Below are 19,165 nucleotides of genomic sequence, written 5' to 3'. Positions count from 1 at the left end.
TTTCCTCCTGTCAAAGACAACACGACTCGGAGGCAAAGCTGAGACATCAAGAGTTAATGCGATTTGCCGCAGAGAAATGAGCTGCACATGATTTTCACACCCCAGAAGGAAATTGGTTTTCCCACTTTAAGAGGTGAACAGAAGAATACTTGGCTAACACAAAGAGCACAGAGCAGCATCCTTGATGAGACTTCATGGTTTGCTCTACCCCTTTGGGCAAAACAAATAAAAATAAAGCCCAATTCCCTAAACCAACACCCCCAAGCCACCATCTTTCACTTCCTGCAACGCTAAAGCATTTGAAAATTTTTCAGAAAGAGCAAATTCTGATTCATTAACGTGCAATTATTTGAGATGTCAGTTAATAAAGAGACTGAACTCATCCCTTTTCCACTATTCTTGTGGAAAATGTATTTTTCACAGCAAGAGCTCGAGCTGCACAGCCTGTGGCACTGCTGTACTTGCAGCAAGTGAGACACGGCAAGAGGGTGAGGCTGCAAGACAAACCCTTCAGGAATAAATCCTGGCAGTCTGTGAAAGCTGCAGCTCAGTCCACCCCACCCACCCACTCCCTGAACCATCCTCGGCCACGCTCAAGGGCAGAGAGCTGCATTTCTTTCAAGATTTCTTCATTAGACTGAGGTTTCTGTGGCCGACTCCAACGTGGGAGACTTTTCTCAATGCCAATCCATGCTCCTTTATATTTTTTCTTCAAATTAGACAATTAAAGATTCTTCTCTTTTTAATTAATCAAAAGAAACAGCATAAATATTTTGAAGATGAAGGCAAAACTAAACAAAACCTTGGTTCATATTTTACTAACTTTTATGATAAACAAAGGAATTTAGTAAAACCATCTCTTCCCCACCTTCCCTTGCACACTGAATTCAGTCACTGTAATAGTAATAGTATGAAAGGATTGGATGTTTTACACTGGAGTGTCTGATTTCATTATCAAATTTTGTCATCTGCAAAACACTTGATATTAAACACCCCCTAAAATTGGAATTGATGCTTTTATAATTCAGACAAATGTACAGGAAAGACCAAATACTTGGTTTCTTATTTTCCAGATATACAACATAATTCTAGGACTGGCTCTGTCTTATAGAGTCTAACTGAAAAAAGGGAATATATTGTTGCACAGCATCTATTCTTATAGAATATAAACTTACAGTTTTACCTTAATGTTTTAAAAGGCTTTTAACAAAAGTATACACTAATTTAAAGTATTTACAAAGAAATTATTTCGGATAGAGTTTGCCAATTCTTTCAGGACATCTTGCAGGAGAGACCTCAATTCCCTGTTTGTTTCAATGCAATAAAATTAAGATTAAACAGAGAGAGCAAATTATGCTGAGAGTATTCCTAAGAACATGTTGTTGTGACAGAAAGCTCTGAACTATAAATCAAGTTATTGTAACATTTATATTATCTACTCTTACACGCTAAACAAAACACTGCACAGCGAGAAAACAAACAGCATCTCTGTGGCCTGAAAGGAGTTGGAGGAAAGGAGGAAAAAAACACAAAGAAGTAGCAATTAAACCCCAAAATAACAGACCAGCTAAAAACTCAGTGCCAAATTACCCACCCCACCAATGTCAAAGAACACACAGGCCGTAATTAACAAATCAACAACCTAAAGAGTTCAAGATCCACCCTTTTTGCTCAGTATGGCCTGAATTTTTGCAAATCCCCTTGGAGTGTCCATGGAAAAGTGGAGAGTGCTGGAAAATGCCCGTGTATGGGGGTAAGGAAGGAGAGGCCTCAACACCTGAGGGGCCCTGGCCCTACAGAAACTGCCCAGTCAGTCACAAAGGACACATTTTATGAGCAACTTTAGTTTATTGCAGGAGGCGACTGTCCTTGCAAGAACAGAAGGGCAACAGTTTTACATCCCACCTACTGCCTGATGGGAAAATCCTTCTCCCAGCAGAGAAAAGAAGTAAAATAGGCTATTTTTTATTCCCATTTCCCACAAAACTGGAGCAACGTTAATAGAGAGGAAGGAAAGTCTTGATAAAAAGAATTTTAGAATAATAACTTTAAAAAAGTTAATAGATGAACTCCTGCTTCATATAATAACTCTTGGGCTGAAGCATCATGTGTACAACAGATGGAAACAAAATTCACAGCAATTCCTCTTTCCAGTACCCTCCACACCAGGGAAAGGGAGTGGCTCCCACTCCCGAAAATGCAGCATTACTCAAAAAAATCGAAGTTTATGTTCCTATCACTGAGCACGAAAATGTTGACTGGATTAAGGCATCACTGACTGATTCTTTAAAATAAAATTATTCAGATGTGAAAACCCATTTTGAGGTGAGGTTTAGTATTCTACCTATTGTTTTTATGTCTCCAAATCATGTGCTCACACTAAAATCTGACCTGCCCCAAATTAGGCTGCACAAAGACACAGGAGTTGAGTGCAAGTTTCAAAGCTGCCTCCACTTCTCATTCTCCTGAGGATGGACAAGGCATCACAGCCACACAAGGAACTTGAGATACTTTAACAATAAAATGCTTAAGCCAGAATTTCTGACCTCTCTGTACTCATAAATACAGACCCAAGTATAATCCCATCTTAGAATCAGTTTTTTCCCAGTTTTGATGATTATTTTTTCTTGTTCCTGAGATTTTTGCATCCAAATCCCTCCACCCCAGTTTACTTTACTCTGGCTTGACTGTGAGTTCAACGTAAAAAAATCAAAGTTCAGATAAATCTAGGCTGAACAGAAATCAGTGGTTGCCACTGCCTGTCTATAATGCATAAACATCAGTGTGTTGTAACTGCCCAGGTTTTCCTGCAGGATGGAACAGGAATAATGACCACAACCCTGCCGTGTATCCAGGATGGAACAGGAATAATGACCATGCCCTTGCTGTGTATCCAGGAGTATCCAGGCTGTGCCTGTCCCTGACTCCAGGGAATTCCTACCCCTCATTCTCACTCCCTCCTCCAGCAGTCACTGCTCCCTTGCAGAACAGACCAGACACAGAAACAGCACAACTTTTCCCTTCAAATTTAGTGATGAGCAATTTTAGAGAGTCCAGACTGATTTGAGCACGAGCAATAAGGACTTTGGTAATTCTGCCAAACCTGAAGGAGGGTTTATCCCAGAAATCATCAGGCAGCCACAGCCACAGCAAGTCCCGTTGTTCCTACTGGAACACTTTGCTTTTCAGCACTGTAGGAAACTGCACAAATGTATCACACACAGAGTTCTGAAGAGATAAAAGCAATATTCCAAAAGAATTTCTACTGCTTCTCCAGATTGATAAAAGATACCTGAATTATATTTAGATGTGCCAACTTGGTACTTTAGACATGGAAGTCCAACACTGCTGACCAATGCAGGTCACACAGCTTCTGTTCCACCAAAACTAGATCAGTGCATCCAACACCAGTAAAAGGTTTGTTCAGTATGCCATAAAATCAGAGCCTATACCACCCCCAAAATTACTGCGGAAAAAAACCCAAGTAATGGACATTTTCTGACACAGGCACTGATTTTGCCTTGTGCCCATGTATTCACTTTATATATATTAGGTCTATATATATATATATCATATTCTATGTTATACTATATACTCTATGAAACACTGTGTGCATATATTTAAAAAAATGTAAAAGCAAAGAGAGAAGGTGCAAATCTTTCATTTTAAGGGAAGAACAGAAACAGGTAAGAAATTCTTTACTCTGAGGGTGGTGAGGCCCTGGCACAGGTTGCCCAGAGAAGCTGTGGCTGCCCCAGCCCTGGCAGTGTCCAAGGCCAGTCTGGAGGGGGCTCTGGCCAATCTGGTTTAGTGGAAGGTGTCCCTGTTTCCCTGGGATTCAAACTAGATGATCCTTGAGATTCCTTCCAACCCCAACCATCCTACAATAGTGACATTCTCCTAACACTGTAAGAAAACCCCAGGCATTAAGCTCTCCAAATTAAAACTAGAAAAAAGCCCCTAAATTTTAGGTTCAGAAACCCATACAGGAAAGCCCACCTTCTGCCAGAGCTACAGACAGCTGATAAAACATTAATTTACTGACAGGCATCACCAGTACCTGCCCATCCCACCTCTGTGCCAGAGGGCACTGTGCTTGGAACAGCTCGAGGTGCAAATCACCATTTTTTTGCTGCTCACATGATAAAATGAGGCAGGAATTGGCACTGGACTGAGAACAGAGACAGCTCTCTGCCACCTGAGGGATGCCCTCACCCTCTCTAAGGGGTGGGCTGGAACCTGCAACACTCACAGGCTCCCCCTGGACAGGTACAGCCACACACACACAACCAGAGACCTCCTCACTGTGCCAGGACGAGCCCAGACGCTGCAATCAAACACCTGAGTGCACAGAAAGCTGCTGTTCAAGTCCCTGGCAGTGCAAGTGGCTGCAAGGGAATCATTTGGTAGATCAAATTGAAAAAGTTGCTCTACTCTGAAGTATCTTTGTTGCAGTTCTCCAGATTATCTTGACCAACCATCGTGTCACAGACAAGACAAAAGGCCCTCTGAGCTGAGCACACCGGGATTTCAGGAATATGACTCCTGGTATCTCCCCACAGCAGCAAGGACAGCAGATCACTGCTGAGTGGCAACCACAGGAGCAAAGGCCTATGGCAAGAGCTTCAATCTGACTGCCCCTTATCTTCCAGGAGCACACCCAGCTCCTTCCCATCCTCCTTCCTAGAAATGAAGATTTAACAGGACCACAGACCATTACTCACCCTGCAACCAGCTGTGATGAAACTCTTCTTTTCTACAATGACCTTTATGTGGTTATTAAAGGAGAAAACTCAGGCAGGATGGGGAACCATGACCAAACACTGGCAATGAAGTAATTAATTCACTTCATCCAGAAGTATCGTTCAGCAAAGTCTGGTTCTGCTTTTAGTTCCACAGCACATGAGACTGAAGTTAGCTTTCAGTCTCAAAATGCCACTCACATTCCAGTTTCTGATGCTGGTGCCCCGTGGATGGGACACCCTGTGTAGCTCACACTGAAGTGCTCAGTTCACAGAATCCAAGACTATTCTGAGTTGAAGGGATCCACAAGGATCATCGAGTCCAACTCTTAAGTCAATGGCCGACATGGGGGATTGAACCCATGACCTTGCCATGATTACAACCAAGTTTTAACCAACTGAGCTTGCTGAGCAGCTGCACCAACTCATGGCACAACTGACAGTCACACACTGACCTTCCTCCTGTACTTCCTCAAGATGAGGAGACTCGGGCATGGAAAAAGCTGCTTTTCCTTAAACATTTCCTCAATGAAGGAAGGGACAATACTTAATTCACAGAGTCCAATTTAAATAGAAAACACAACCCTAAGCCCTAGTGCTTAGTTATGGATCTGAAACTACTGGCAGAGGAAACACTATTTCAGAAAGCAACAGTGGTGCCTGGGAAAGGATAAAGCAACCTCTCAACTGGCAAGGTGACATACCTTGGTTATTAGATAGATGATGAATGGATGGATGGATGGATGGATGGATGGATGGATGGATGGATAGTTTAGAGATCACTTCCAATTAAATGACTCAACAGGACTGAATATATACAGAAATACTTCTCATAACATCTATGCTAAGCTGCATTAAATATCAGAAGAGGAAAACCCAACCCCCCTTTGCCTTTATGCCATCCAAGTGCTGGGCAACCACCATTTAATCCACAACCTCAGCAACCCCCACCCTTTACAACCTGCCAGGAAAAACTGGCATCATTGCCAACATGGATTCAACAGGAGACAGTGCAGAGATATTACTCCTTCTGGAAGTCAGTGAAGTCTCAATGAATGCCACAGGGTTTTTATAATTGCTATAATCAAATACACTTATGACGTCCTGCACTTGGGCTTGTTTGAATGTAACATTTACACAGACATTTCCTTCTGTCAGGTTTTCCTTTGCTGTGCCACGTTATGGAATTCAGCAGCTCAGAGGGGCTTGCCTACTGCAATGTTACAGCATATATTCATTTATAATGTCTCCAGTTTTTAATAGATTACCATGAACAAATCCATATGAGGTCATGAATTTAAGGATATTAGTGAGGGTGTTTTTTTCAGACTTTTAATGAAAAGTACATACTCTTTGCTGGCACATCAGAATTTTTACAAGACATGAATGTGCAACTATTCTATATTAGCAACACTTGAGCGAGCAAAGGACTGAGACAAGCTGAGGTATTTCTTAAAATGTGTCGTTAAAAGAACCATAAAAGCTGATTTCATTACCACAGTCCTTCCAATAAAAGCTGTGCATGAAGATCAGTTGCCTGAAGAATTGCATTTGCCAAAAACACAAACCCAGGTAAGAGATGGTGTTCAGTAGCCAAGGATGCTAATTTGAAATCCTGCAACTGTGGCCAGGCTAACTGGGCAAGGGAAATGATGCACGTGCCTGTACACGTATTTACAGAAAGTAAATATACACACAATGGGACTTGTGATAAAACATTTCAAATATAAACTCAGTAAGAAAACTATTAGGGCCACAAACTCCTGGTTAACTTTTCAGCTTAATGCCTTATTTCCATCAGTGCAACATTCACTTAAGTGCTGACTCCCACAGTTTGCTCCTCAGCCTTTTCCTAACGCATCTTTAAAAGGATGTTTAAGCATTTTATTAACCTTACTCAAGTTTTAGTCTTTCCCAGGCAACTCAGAATTTAATTCCAGGCCGGTTCCCTGGCTCATTACCAGGTGCTACAACAGATAAGATCGCACATCGCCAGGACTCAGGGAACACCAAATGCTCCCCCCGCCCTTAGAACAATCACTTTCCTTTCTTGGGAAATTATCTCGAGCTCCATCTTCCATTCCAGTAGTCCTTGAGTAAGGAACAGGACAGCCTGATGGGAATACACCAGTCCTGCCGTGGCTGCCGCAGTTCCTGAGTGCTTTAAGGACACTGAAGAGAAGGCTCCCTCCTGCTTTTCCAGACGATTTTCCACTTTCAAATATTCACAAGCATTTCAGGAATATCATACTCTGAGCAACTTGCTCTGTGGAAGGTGTCTCTGCCCACGAGATCATCTTTGGGGTTCCCTCCAACAGAAACCAGTGTATGATTCTATGAACTGAAATTGCCTTTCAAAATTGGTGGTTTGATGAGATAAACTTTTTTTTCCTTTCTACAAACACTTTAAAAAAACCCCAGGCACACAGGAATTAAGAGATGCTTTTTATGGTTTGCAAATCTCACAGTTTAAGAAGTTGCAAAGTTAATAAAGTTTAACAAAAGTTTAGGCAAGTTTATCATTCGGAAGAAAAGGGCTGATGTAACCAATGTAGTAAGTCAACAACAGACTGACAAATGACAGACTAGACCTTTCCAGGTTGTAATGCCCTGACACACCAAGGAAAAAGCACTCCACGGCATTCCCAAACTACAATGGGTGCTTCCCTCCACCCACCTCAACTGAAACCCACTGCGAAGATGCAGTAGAACACTCATGCCAAAATAACGGCTTTTTTCCTTTCCTAATACACAGGAGCAATCCTATTTCTATGTTATATACACCGTGTCTGCATCAGAGAAATAGAAATCTTGTGTTAGAGATTATTTATCTTCCCAACTTCATGGCACCAGCAACTTCCTTTATTCTGTGTTTTCTACCACCATATCCCTCCTTGTGGGCACTTATCACCTCAAATCTAAGGGTCTGTTGGACTGAAAATTATCACTCTACTGTTAGCAAAACATTAAAGACTTATGGAGATGAAGGAGAAAAAGCATTGACTCTTCTCTTCTGTGTCCAACTATCTCGCTTATCCTGAACAGATCACCAGCACACCCCATGTGAACACACCCCCTGAATCAGCAGGACTCACCAGAAAATAAAGCAACATTTAACTTGGAACTGCTTCTCTCTATAAAAATTGCAACATTAACAGATTGCGATAGACAGGGCAAAATTTTTTCCCAGTAGAATAAATATATTTCATAACACAGCTAGGTTGGATTTTTTTAATACATATTTTAATCAAGACAAGGTTTTTGACTGAAATGGGCTTGATTATCTTAAGCCAGTACAGACCTTTCCATGTTAGTCAGAAGGGCTGAGTTCAAGGGCTGCCATCACCCTGCACCAACAACTCGAATGACACATATTTAACAACACCACGTCCCTAAATTGTTCATAAATGACTAAACAGAACTCTTCACATGGAAGATATTCAACAAATCTCCTCCTCCTTGTGGTGCACAATTCACAAATCCACAGCAAAGCTGCCCAACTACCCTCAGCTGTCACATCTGCGTTGCTTTCACAGAGTTATTCTGTAAGGTTAACACGGCAGGGAAAAAGCTCGCCAGAAAAAGTACAACACATTATACCATTAATACTCTTCGCAAAGTTCAGAGATGCCAGTGAGAAGCCTTTAACGAGCCGTGACTACTTTCTAGAATCTTAGAATCATAGAATTGATTGGGTTGGAAAAGACCTCTGAGATCATCAAGTCCAACCCTTGGTCCAACTCCAGTCCCTTCACCAGATCATGGCAAAGTCCCAGCACTTCCCTGGCAGAGCAGAGAGCGGAGCCTTCCCAGGGATCAGGACACCCCAGGCTGTAACCGAGCCTGAGGATGTTTATTCCACAAAACCAAAGATTTTAAGTTTCAAATTACTTAAAAGGAGAGGAAGCAGCCAAAAATGTCTCGCTCCTATTACTACTAAAGTAAAGATTTACTGAGAAGAAATAAGCCAGTAACAAAAACACACGTTCTCTTCATTCACCCACCAAAATACCCTCAAATCTGGAGTGTGCAGAGCCAGATGAAATCACTGAATTCAGTAACGCTACTCAGACTGGAATTCAGCACGAAGAAGAGGCAAAAACCTGACAACACAGACTACAAAAGCACTTTACAAATCAAGCAAAGATCTTGTTCTTTGATGCAGTCCCACAGACAGAGCCACAGAATTGGCTGCAATTAGGTCATCCCGAGCTATCGCTAAGAAGATTTGACGATTTTAGATTTAAGAATGCTAAAAAAAAAGGAAAAGCTCTGTATGAACACAGACTCACTGAAATATTTCAAAGCATTTTCAGAGAACAAACGTTTCCTGAGATCACACCTGATACACAGAAAGCGTAATCTGTCCCATTCAAAAGAGAAAGACCACTTAGAAGTGCTGGATAACAGAACATACACATCGGGATCACATTTTAAGACGTTATAAAATACTTTTAAAAGTTTTATCAGTTTTTGCTGCAGGTAACACGAAGCCTTAACAGAAAAAAATAAAGAGCCATCATAAAGATATCCAACTAAATGTTTCTCTCATTAATATATTACCTTTCTTTGACTGCAGATATCTCACAGCCCTTATCAAAGTAGGCCAGATCCGTCTCATTTCCCTAAGGTTAAGCCGGTGAACAGTACACAGAGTAATCATCGACTAAGGCATGGCCACCATTCAATGACAAATATAGCTCAAGCTATTTCTCATCTGTCCTATTTTTTGGGAGCCTGAGATGTAGCTTTTTCTAGAAATCATCACAATTGGCAGCTGAAGATGCCGGTGGTGCCTTTGTCCTCTTATGCAACTCCAGTGTCCCTCCAACAGGAATAAGGAGAGAAGACAGGGCTGCTCTCCCACCTGGGGGAGAGAAGGCTGGATGAGCCACCTGACCTGAAGTTAGAAGTTACTCTCTCAGAGGTACCTTCACCCTGACCCTCCCAACAGTCCGGGGAGAACTGTTTCCAAATTTCACCTAATGCTTTTGTTACCCAATTTATGACACGCAGGATCTGCCATGGTTATTACCCCTCCACAGTAAACAAGTTTAACTAAAAGCAAAGCACAAAGCACGCTCTGTTTTAGCTTTGTTTCCAGCTACTGTTTCTCACTGGTTATTACCTTTTATTTCCCAGAGAGCTGACAGGTTCTGCACTTTGTGAGGAGTTACGAGGGTGTGGTGTTCCAAGTTCTCTTCTAAGTTTTTTCTATTCTGTGCTACTATGATATGTCCACGTGTGGCAAATTTTAGTTTAGCCCGAACAGCTCAGCAAGGTGCAGAACGCAGGCAAGACAAAGTGTTAAACACTCCAAATAAAGAGACAATAAAACCTGTAAACAACTTCAGTGTTATTTTTTCCAAGACAACTAACCATCAACTAAGCTACCAAATCCCCAGTTCAGATACCCTTCCCCTGAACTTCTGAAGGAAGAGCTGTGTGTGCTCCAAGATCGCAGTGACGCAACACTTCCCTGCCAGCTCCTCTTCCAAAAAGGAAAGTACACTGAAATGAAAGCGAGCACGGGGAAAGTTATGCTTCTGACCAGCAACACTCAACCTTTTAGTTGTTTTCCATCTAAGGAAGGCTTGATTCTTTGGCTACTGACAGAATTTTAAAACTTAATCCCTGTAGACTCACACCCACATGTTCAATACACAAGCACCGTCTAGGTTATAACACGGTAAATTTTAATGTCTCGGGGTGCAAATTAAGATCATCATGTGAGTGAGTTTCCCATGTCCATCTAACTATTGCTAAACCTCAATTTCAAGTCCACCCTCTCATTGTAATAAATGCCTGCTCTGTGGCTACTCATTGTCTCTGGGTTGGGAGTGGATAACGGGGGGGGGAGGGGGCAACTTTCGAGACCTCCAGCAAAAAGATGTTAAATCTTCCACTGCAAACGCCTCCTTCGTCAGACACTTTTTCAACTACTTCCAAAAGGTGAGTGAGAAACAGAATCACCCTCGCAGTAGCTTCAAACAAGCAAAGATCACAAACAAAGCCATCAGATCCTCACATCACTGCAAGTACAAACCGAACTGCTCCAGCGCTTTCATTTCCAATCATTCTCAAAGGCAGAGGGGGGTAAAAAGAAACAAGGCACCCCAAAGCCCCCCAGCTGGCAGGTGAAGCAGCTCCTGCGGAGGGGCAGCTCCGCACTGCGAGCGCATGACCGGAATATTTGATTTTCCAGCCCTGATTTCTGCTTTGATAGGAAAACCTACAGAACCACAGGTGGTAAACGGTCACCTTAAGAGGGAGAAACACACACATATGTAGATATACGAAGGAAATACAGGCTTGTATATAAATAGAAGGCGGCGTACCTTTGGCCCAGCACACGGGGAAGGGGCTGCAGCCGCTCCTCTCCATGCAGCCCGCACCTGCCCGGCGCCGCCCGGCCACCTCCAGCAGCCACATACACGCCCCACGCCGCTCCCGGCCAGCCCGGCACGGGGCCGATCCCGATCCCGACCCCGATCCCGATAGAAAGAAGGTTGCAGCCTCAGGAGGGGAGGGAGCCGTGCCCGGAGCGGCTCAGCCGGCGGCGGGGGCAGCGCGGCCCCCCGGCCCGCCCGGGGCAGCGGCTGCGGGGATGCTGCCCCGCCGCCTCATCTGCCCCCGCCCCACAGCATCCTCCTCCTCCTCCTCTTCTTCCTCCTCCTCCTCCCCGGGTGCGGTGCCGAGGCGGAGTGAGCCCTGCGGAGGAGGGCTGGCAGGGGCGGGAGGCGATTACCCAGCTGCATTAATATGCTAATCCCCGTCTGCTGCCCGCGCCCGGCAGCCCCCGCTCCGCTGCCAGTGCCGCCCGCCCGCCCGCCGGGGCTGCTGCTCCAGTGCTGCTGCTGCTCCCGAGCAGTCCCTGCCCCCGAGCAGTCCCTGCCCCCCGGTACCCGCGTTCTGCCACCGCGGTTACACGTTTTCCATCTGCACTCACTGCCACAAGCGCCAGGCACCTTGAAAGTACAGCAGAACTTCCCTGAACTTGGGCAGGAGTGGGGGTCCCTCCTTCCAGCAGCACTGATGGAGGAACCCTGGCAATGATGCTGTGCCTAAAGGAGCGGTATCACAGCCCACACCGCTGGTTCCCCAGTGCCACATCCAGCTCTGCTCCAAACCCAGGGTTTCTTTATGTCATCAGAAGGCAAAGGTCACCTCAAACACACACCCCAGATGGTGCAGGGCCTTTGTTTCTGCTTCACTTTGCAGCACCTCGCAGCAGAACGGCTTAGGACCATTCTTTAAAAATTATCAGTACAAACACTGCAAAAGTCTATGTGTATAAACACACAGCCAGGCAGAATGTGTATATGGAAATAAAAAATCCATTTTACACCCAGCAAAGTATCTCACAATAATGATAAATAACTCGATTCAGCTAAATTATATATAAAAAAAGAAATCAACAGGAGCAATACTCACACTGATCATTAAAGCTCTTTATATATTCCACGGTAATCTCTTCTCACTCCCAGCCCTCAGCAGTAAGGAGTAAGGCTTATCCAAGCCTAGCACCAAAGGGGAATTAATCTAAAGCCAGCAGCCTTCAACTTAACCTATCTGCCTACTTGTAGCAGCATGCACTCGTCTACAGCATATGTTTAATTACCATTCCTTACTGCCATCTCATTTCTCAATACACTGGCTAGGCAGAATTAGGGGTGTATGTCAATATTCTTGATTTAAAAAAAAAGAACAAAACAGGAACTGCATTTAAGTATTGTTTTCTTCTCTATTTAAAGGAGAAAAAAATATTCACTGGAAAAAAAAAAAAGAGAGAGAGAGAGAGATTAGGCCAGAAGCAGGCCCATCAGATGTTCTGCATCACTGCTCAGGCACAAAGCTCTTTCTGGGGCTGGAGAAAGCCAAAGGAACTGAGGACATGCCTGGGTGCCTTCCTCCCCCACCACAAAGTTTGCTCAGTGCTGCAGACACACAAACATTTTCAGGGACAAGGTCGATTATATTTACCTTCACTAATAAAGCAAAACATGCCACAGTAACATTTAAAATATCAATTATTGTGTTTGTGTGGGCACAGAAGAGGCACAGACGGGCTCGGTGCCCTCCTGGTTCTGCAGCTCACAGGGCAGGGAAGCTGCTTTCACACATCCAGCCCTGCCATGGGCTTTCCTTGGTGACCTTGAGTGAGGCAGACTTGTCTCCTTACAAAAAGGAAAGCTGCAGCCACTTCTTCAGTTTTCCTTAAGTTGGTTTGATCTGTGCTCTAGGCAGTAAAATAAAAATAAAAACGTGTTTCTTCCATAAAACCAAAGTGTTTTGCAGAAAAGCTGCTACAAAAATCCAGAAGTAAAAAGGTCTAAATTAAATTTTATTCATGAAAATCAACTGGTAAGTGCATTACCAAGGAGAGTTTTAATAAACAGAATGTGTAGACTCACATTTTTCTTTACACTTTTAACAGATGAGGCTAATACAGATTATCAATCCAAGTGTCAAGAGAAACTGCCTGCTCATAGAATACCAGTATTATTATCATTTTCAAGGACATACTTTCTTGTTGCTGTATTAGGCTACAAAATCAAGGTGAAAACAAAGCACTTCATAGAATGAGATTTTTTTTTATTCAATTTCAGAAGCTATCCAGCATTTTGCACTTTCAAGTATTTAGTTTTTCACATAAGCCAGGTGCTTCCTTGATGCTAAGATTTTAAAAAAATTTAATTCCTTAATTAAGAACTGCAACTGTAAGAAGTACCCAATAGACATATACTCATTCTCTTCTTCCAAATAACATCAGATTTTTTCTGCATTAAAAAAGGCCAAAAGCATAAAATTCATGTTCTAAAAATATTCAGAAACCCCAAACTTCCAAGTAGTAGGAAGCAAGTGGGGCAAGGATGGAGGAGACAAGGCATGAAGCAAAAAACAAACTTGAAAAGTTAAACATGCATCAAGTATACTTAATATCAAGTATTTACAACATTTTATAAATACTGCTCATCAAGTAGAATTTATGTAAAATAATCTGTTTTAAGTAATGCCAATCAGATTATACCATCTCCTGAGGTAAGAAACATCTGTCAGAAACGAGGACTGTGAAACAGGAATGCTGGGGTTTGTTGTGCAGGACACACTCGCTGCCTTACACCAGTGGCATCTCCAGAGCAGTCACTGTGCAAGCAATGGTGTTAACACCATCAAAGACAACTCAAAAATTATATTTATTAAGAAAAAAGAATGCATCAGTTTTATTAAGAACATGCAGAAGCACTGGCTATTCTCCTCAAACACACACTGTAACCAGAAAAAAGCTCAGACTACCCCAGTTACAACAGACAGGTCAAGGTCCTCGCTAAGAAATGGCATTTTGCCTCAAGGAAATTCAAGTTAAGACTTTTCTGCTGTGACCATGAGTTTGGTTGCTCAATTTCAGACTGGTCTTAAAGATTACTGGGTATCAGCATCAACTTTAGCGAAGTGAGAGGGGGTGAAAATTGTCAGAAGCTTTTTTTTTAATTGTATCAAGGCATTTAGTTTTGTTTTAATTCTCTGCAGCGCTGATCCTGTCTCACAGTGAGGTCACCTGCAAACCCCACAAAGCTTTGGGGAACAAAGGGTTAAGCAGGTTTTGCACAACTGGGAGGCACATAAAAGGTTGTCTAATTTCTTGCACACAAGCTTATCCAAACAAAAATATCAGATCTAAACCTCCTGGCAGACAGACTGGCAAAGCCTGGCTCTCTCCAGGGCCGTGTTCAGGGTGAGCTCCCAGGGGTGTCCCAGAGATCCCACCAGCACAGAGCCAGCCATGGCTTCTCCCTTAGTGAGCAGCATCAGTGGGATCTCTCTGCTATTCAGCTGATTATTTGCACATCAGTTCATATCTCTATTCATCACATTTTGATCAAACTGGCAGGTGAGTGGGAGCACTGCTGGGAAGGGACCAGGACAGAGGCAGAGAGCACTTGTCCGAGTTCCACTATCCTGAGACACCAAACTGAACTCAGGATTTGGGAACCGTGAAGAAACCAGGGAGAGCTGCAGCCGAGCAGAGACTGGTCTGCAGCTCCTCTTCTGCAACACTAGGTGAACACACCAGCAAGGGAGAGCTCCAACAGCAAGAGGGACATAGCCCTTGTGCTCAGAGTCCCAAACCCAGAGCACAGGATCACAGCACCAGGAGGGCTCTGTACAAGCACCTCTGCTGTGAGCAGAGCCTGAGAGAGCTCGGGTTGTTCTGCCTGGAGAATAGGAGACTCCAAGGAGGCTTCAGACCTTCCAATACCTAAAGGGGCTACGAGAGAGCTGGAGAGGGACATTCCACAAGGGTATGCAGTGATAGGACAAGGGGGAATGGCTCTGGAACAAAATAGAGTAGCTTTAGATTAGATATGAGGAAGAAATTCCTTACTGTGAGGGTGGGCAGGCCCTGGCGCAGGTTGCCCAGAGAAGCTGTGGCTGCCCCAACCCTGGAAGTGTCCAAGGCCAGGTTGGACAGGGCTTGGAGCAACCTGGGATAGTGGGAGGTGTCCCTGCCCATGGCAGGGAGTGGAACTGGATGATCGTGAAGGTCCCTTCCAACCCAGAGTCTATGCTTATTCCCATTTTGGACTTGATAATTCACCTTGGCCACTTCACAGCTACAGTTTATCCCTCCAGTAATTAATAGAAGCTGAAGAACAAATGCATTGTTCTGAAGGAGATCTGCATAGTCATGTAGGAGATGGAAGAAGAGTTCATTATACTCATCTTGCTAATAGTTTCCAAACCAAGTATGCCCTCAGGACAAGTAGAGAATTTCTTTTTTTGTAAAGCCACAAATGCTTTTTACTGAGACAACTGCAGAACAGTCTGTGAAGGTCAGAGTGCCTGATGAGCGTTCTAAAAATTAAAACATGTTTACTGATCATTGTGACAATCTTCTGTATCCTAATTATTTGCTTTTCCATGTTATTATGCAGAACTTTGCACACATGCTCTCCAGCCACTGAAACTGCACTGTAATCTTTGTTCATCTTCATTCTCTCAAGTTTGTTTCTTATGTGTTTTTTCCTTAATTACTGTAATTATTTTGTGAGTGTGTGCATAATATTTAAAAGTGGAAAGGATGATCTGCCTTAAATTTCCCTTTAGCAAGAGGCAAACAAACACCATCTTTGTTCACAGGAACTATTGAAAAGTGGGGTACTGCCACTGCATCAAATCTCAAATTATGGTTCCTCAAGTCTGCCTCACTTTAGGCTCAGGTTTGCCAAGGCTGTCTTGAAAATCTGCCTTGGATTGCCTGGTCTCTAAACCTCCCATCTCTGCCCACTGCCAAGCTCTTCTCCAGCACAGCTTTGTCCTCAACACCCTTTGTCAAAGGGCACAGCTGACAGTGGTGAGGGGCTTCATGTCCTCCTCCAAGGGTCTCTGGAGGCCAAGCAGCTCAGTCATCATTCTGCTGCCACCACAGATGGTCCTTCATATTTAACTGTGAGCATTTCAACAGACAAAACTCAAAGAAAAAGTACATTTTGAGTGTCAGAATCCAAGCCCAGTCCTTCAGGAGAAACAATTCAGCACAACTGGGAAGGACCATCACCTCCAGGAACTCATTTCACTCTTGCCACATAAACTCCAAGTCCATGCTCTACACTAGATTAGGCCATTTTTCTCTCGAAGTTTGAAAAAGGTTAAGAGGACTTATATAAGCTCATTCTAGAATATAAACTGCTGAGGAGCTCTGCATAAGACATTCTTTCGTCAGAAATTCAGTCCAATACTGAAATTTATTGTTACATTCCCCCAACTGGTGAGCTTTATAGCAAGGATACACCTTGGGTATTGCTGAAAAGTGCAGAGTTTTAAAGCAACACTTCACCACCTTGTGGACCACAGTCACCTGTTTTGCCTTAGTAACCTCTGACCAGTTTACCATAGTAGTTGTCAGAATGTTTTGTTTTCAAATCTCAACCTATTGGCAGTGAGGTGTGGGACAGAACAGAGCAGGAGGAATGCAGTGCCAATGAAGTTCCCCACACCTGCCCTTGCCAAGGGATCCTCTGATGAGCAGCAGAGCAGCTAGTGCAGCCTCCCAGCCCGTGCTGGTAAGACAACAGATGTTAGAAGGACCACTAAGTTAAGGTTATTTTTATTATTTCATAAATAAAGACTAGCCATTTTTTACACCCATATGGGTTGTATTAGTTGTCAGGCATGAAAGTTGTAGCAGATTTCCTTGTGGGTGGACTAACCCGCTCCTGTTCTCCCACTTCCTCCCATTTATTTTTGAAGGCTTTACTGTAGAGAAGGATAAAGTCAACACCATGAAAGCTTAGAATGGTTTAAAGTTTCTCCTTCCTTAAGTCACTGATTTCAGTCTTCTGTCTCTTCATGTTCCAGGCTATTTACCAAAAATCCAACCAACAAACCCACTGCTATCCTCCTCAAGACATCTTTGAGAAGTTCCTTCACAACTCCAGTGCTCAAACCAAAAATCTGCTTCACAGAGACATGGAAAGGAGAGGTGAGGTGAAAAGGAGCAAAAGTGAAACCTACATGTGCTATTCCTTACATTCCTACACAGTAAAGTCTGATCCTCTTGCTCTGTGACAGGTTCACTGTGCATTCCAGTTTGCCCTGCTCCCCTCAGCCTTCTCCGACATGGAGGATCAGGGGTGATGGAGGAGTAGTGAGACAAAGCAATCCAAATGGTCACCAGCACCTTTCCTGACCTTATAAAACTTTTTATTTATGGGGAAAACCTTCCATTTATGAGGTAAATACAGCAGAAGACATCTGAAGGGGGAGGGCCCCAACCCTCTGAGGCTGTTTAAAGGAAATGCATTCGAGAGGATTACTTTTGTTCAGAGGAAGGGATTCAGGAGTGGATCTGTCGACCTTAGAGGTGTTTCTTAAAATCCATCTTTATGAATTCCAGGGTTACCTAGAAAATAATTAGCCACGACTGTTAAGAGGGATATAGGAAAAGAAAGTTGCTTATGGGTCAGCAAGTCTCTTTGGGGCCTGTTCATATCTGGGCTGCTTTCCTGCTCCTCTAATGCCAGAGACACAAAAGGAAGGAAACTGCAACCACAGAGGATGCAATTAATTTATCAGAAAAGGTGTAGTCTGGACACATCTCCCTTGTCCTGCTTCTCCTCCATATGCTAAATGCAAAGTTAAAACAACAGCTTACCAAAAAACTTGTAGTTGCAAACATCAATTTAGCACCACGTTCTACCTGATTGCCATGAGAGTTGTACCTGACTCCTGGTGTTACATAAACCACAAGTGTAACATCAGAAATTCCTCAGACTTCCAAAGCATTCAATGCAATTCCAAACTGAATAAAAAATAATCTTTGAGCTCAGAGCAATGCATTATTCCATTTATATATATAAATATATATATAATATATATATATATATATGTATAACTATATAAATATATATATAATTATATATATATAAAACCACTGGTGGAACACTTCATATTGTACTTCTTAGTGAAGGATGAGCATAGCATGAAACAAATCCAGGCTAAAGCAAACAGCCATTTAAGTTTAAAGTTCCAGTGTTGCAGAACAAAGCAATAAGCAAGTGCTGATGCCCTCCAAGTGTAAAAAAACAGAAAATTAAAAATTAATTATTAATTTTTACAGAACATCCTTTGGAAGTTTTATGGTACCAACATTAAGGCTGCTCTAATAACCAAGCAAATTCGGTGCTTGAGCTATCAAGCAAAGACTAGCAAATTAAAAAAAAAAAAAGAGAATATTGTTCAATAGACAAAACCCCCTTTCCCTCACCAGTTAGCATAAGTTGGATTGAAAAATTCCACAAGGTAGTTTGATGGGAGAACCACCAGTAGGGCCCAGGTACAGCTGAGCCTCCAAACCACAGAAAATCCAACTCTTCCTCACTTTAATCAATCCCTCTCCCGGTTTTGCACCAAGGAGGGACATTCCCTTTACAAGAGCTTTAACCTGTATCACAGCTTCAGGAGAACAGCAATAAACGCTGAAGGAGCAGCTCCTCAGGCAGTCAGTTTGTGCTGCTCCAAGGAATCAAAGGTCATCTCCAGCTAACACAAAGCCTTTTATTCAATGCAAAATCCACCACCTTGAACAGCCTCATTTGCTCCTCCAATTACACACACAGCACAGTTCTGCTGAACAAGTTCTGTTTACCTCTGAAAATGCCTGCAGAGAGGTAGGAAAGAGCTCAGGGAATACAAGAACACAGTGCTCAGTTTTAAGAAAGGCTCACCCCTAAATACAGCCCAAGTTTGTTTAGGTGAAACCAGTCGGGAAACAAGATGGAACAGCACTTGGTGTGTCCCAGGCACCTTTTATAATGCATAAATTGACAAGAAAACCAGCACAACCTCTTCTCTGCAGCTCTGAGTGTACTAAACTTCACCCACTGACTCGAGGCCAACCTTCAGCCCAAGAGGCAGTGCTT

General features: G+C 43.2%; 1 protein-coding gene across 12 annotated transcripts in view; it reads right to left on the bottom strand.

Annotated features, from left to right (window-relative positions):
• Positions 1 to 19,165, bottom strand: part of PTK2 (protein tyrosine kinase 2) — a 186,268-nt gene that overhangs the window by 117,481 nt on the left and 49,622 nt on the right. For 4 of the 12 annotated variants that reach the window (XM_071553766.1, XM_071553767.1, XM_071553770.1 and 1 more), the window contains exon 1: positions 11,081 to 11,420. The exons of 6 other annotated variants lie outside the window; for them this stretch is intronic. In XM_071553766.1, the coding sequence (XP_071409867.1) occupies positions 11,081 to 11,174 (94 nt within the window). In that variant the 5' untranslated portion in view covers positions 11,175 to 11,420. Of the gene's footprint in view, positions 1 to 11,080; positions 11,422 to 19,165 lie in introns of those variants that run through there. 2 more of the 12 variants (XM_071553765.1, XM_071553771.1) reach the window with 2 other exon arrangements.

This window comes from Pithys albifrons, chromosome 4 (assembly GCF_047495875.1).
Source record: "Pithys albifrons albifrons isolate INPA30051 chromosome 4, PitAlb_v1, whole genome shotgun sequence".
In the NCBI taxonomy this organism is placed as follows: domain Eukaryota; kingdom Metazoa; phylum Chordata; class Aves; order Passeriformes; family Thamnophilidae; genus Pithys; species Pithys albifrons.
This window is presented reverse-complemented; position numbering and strand designations above follow the sequence as displayed.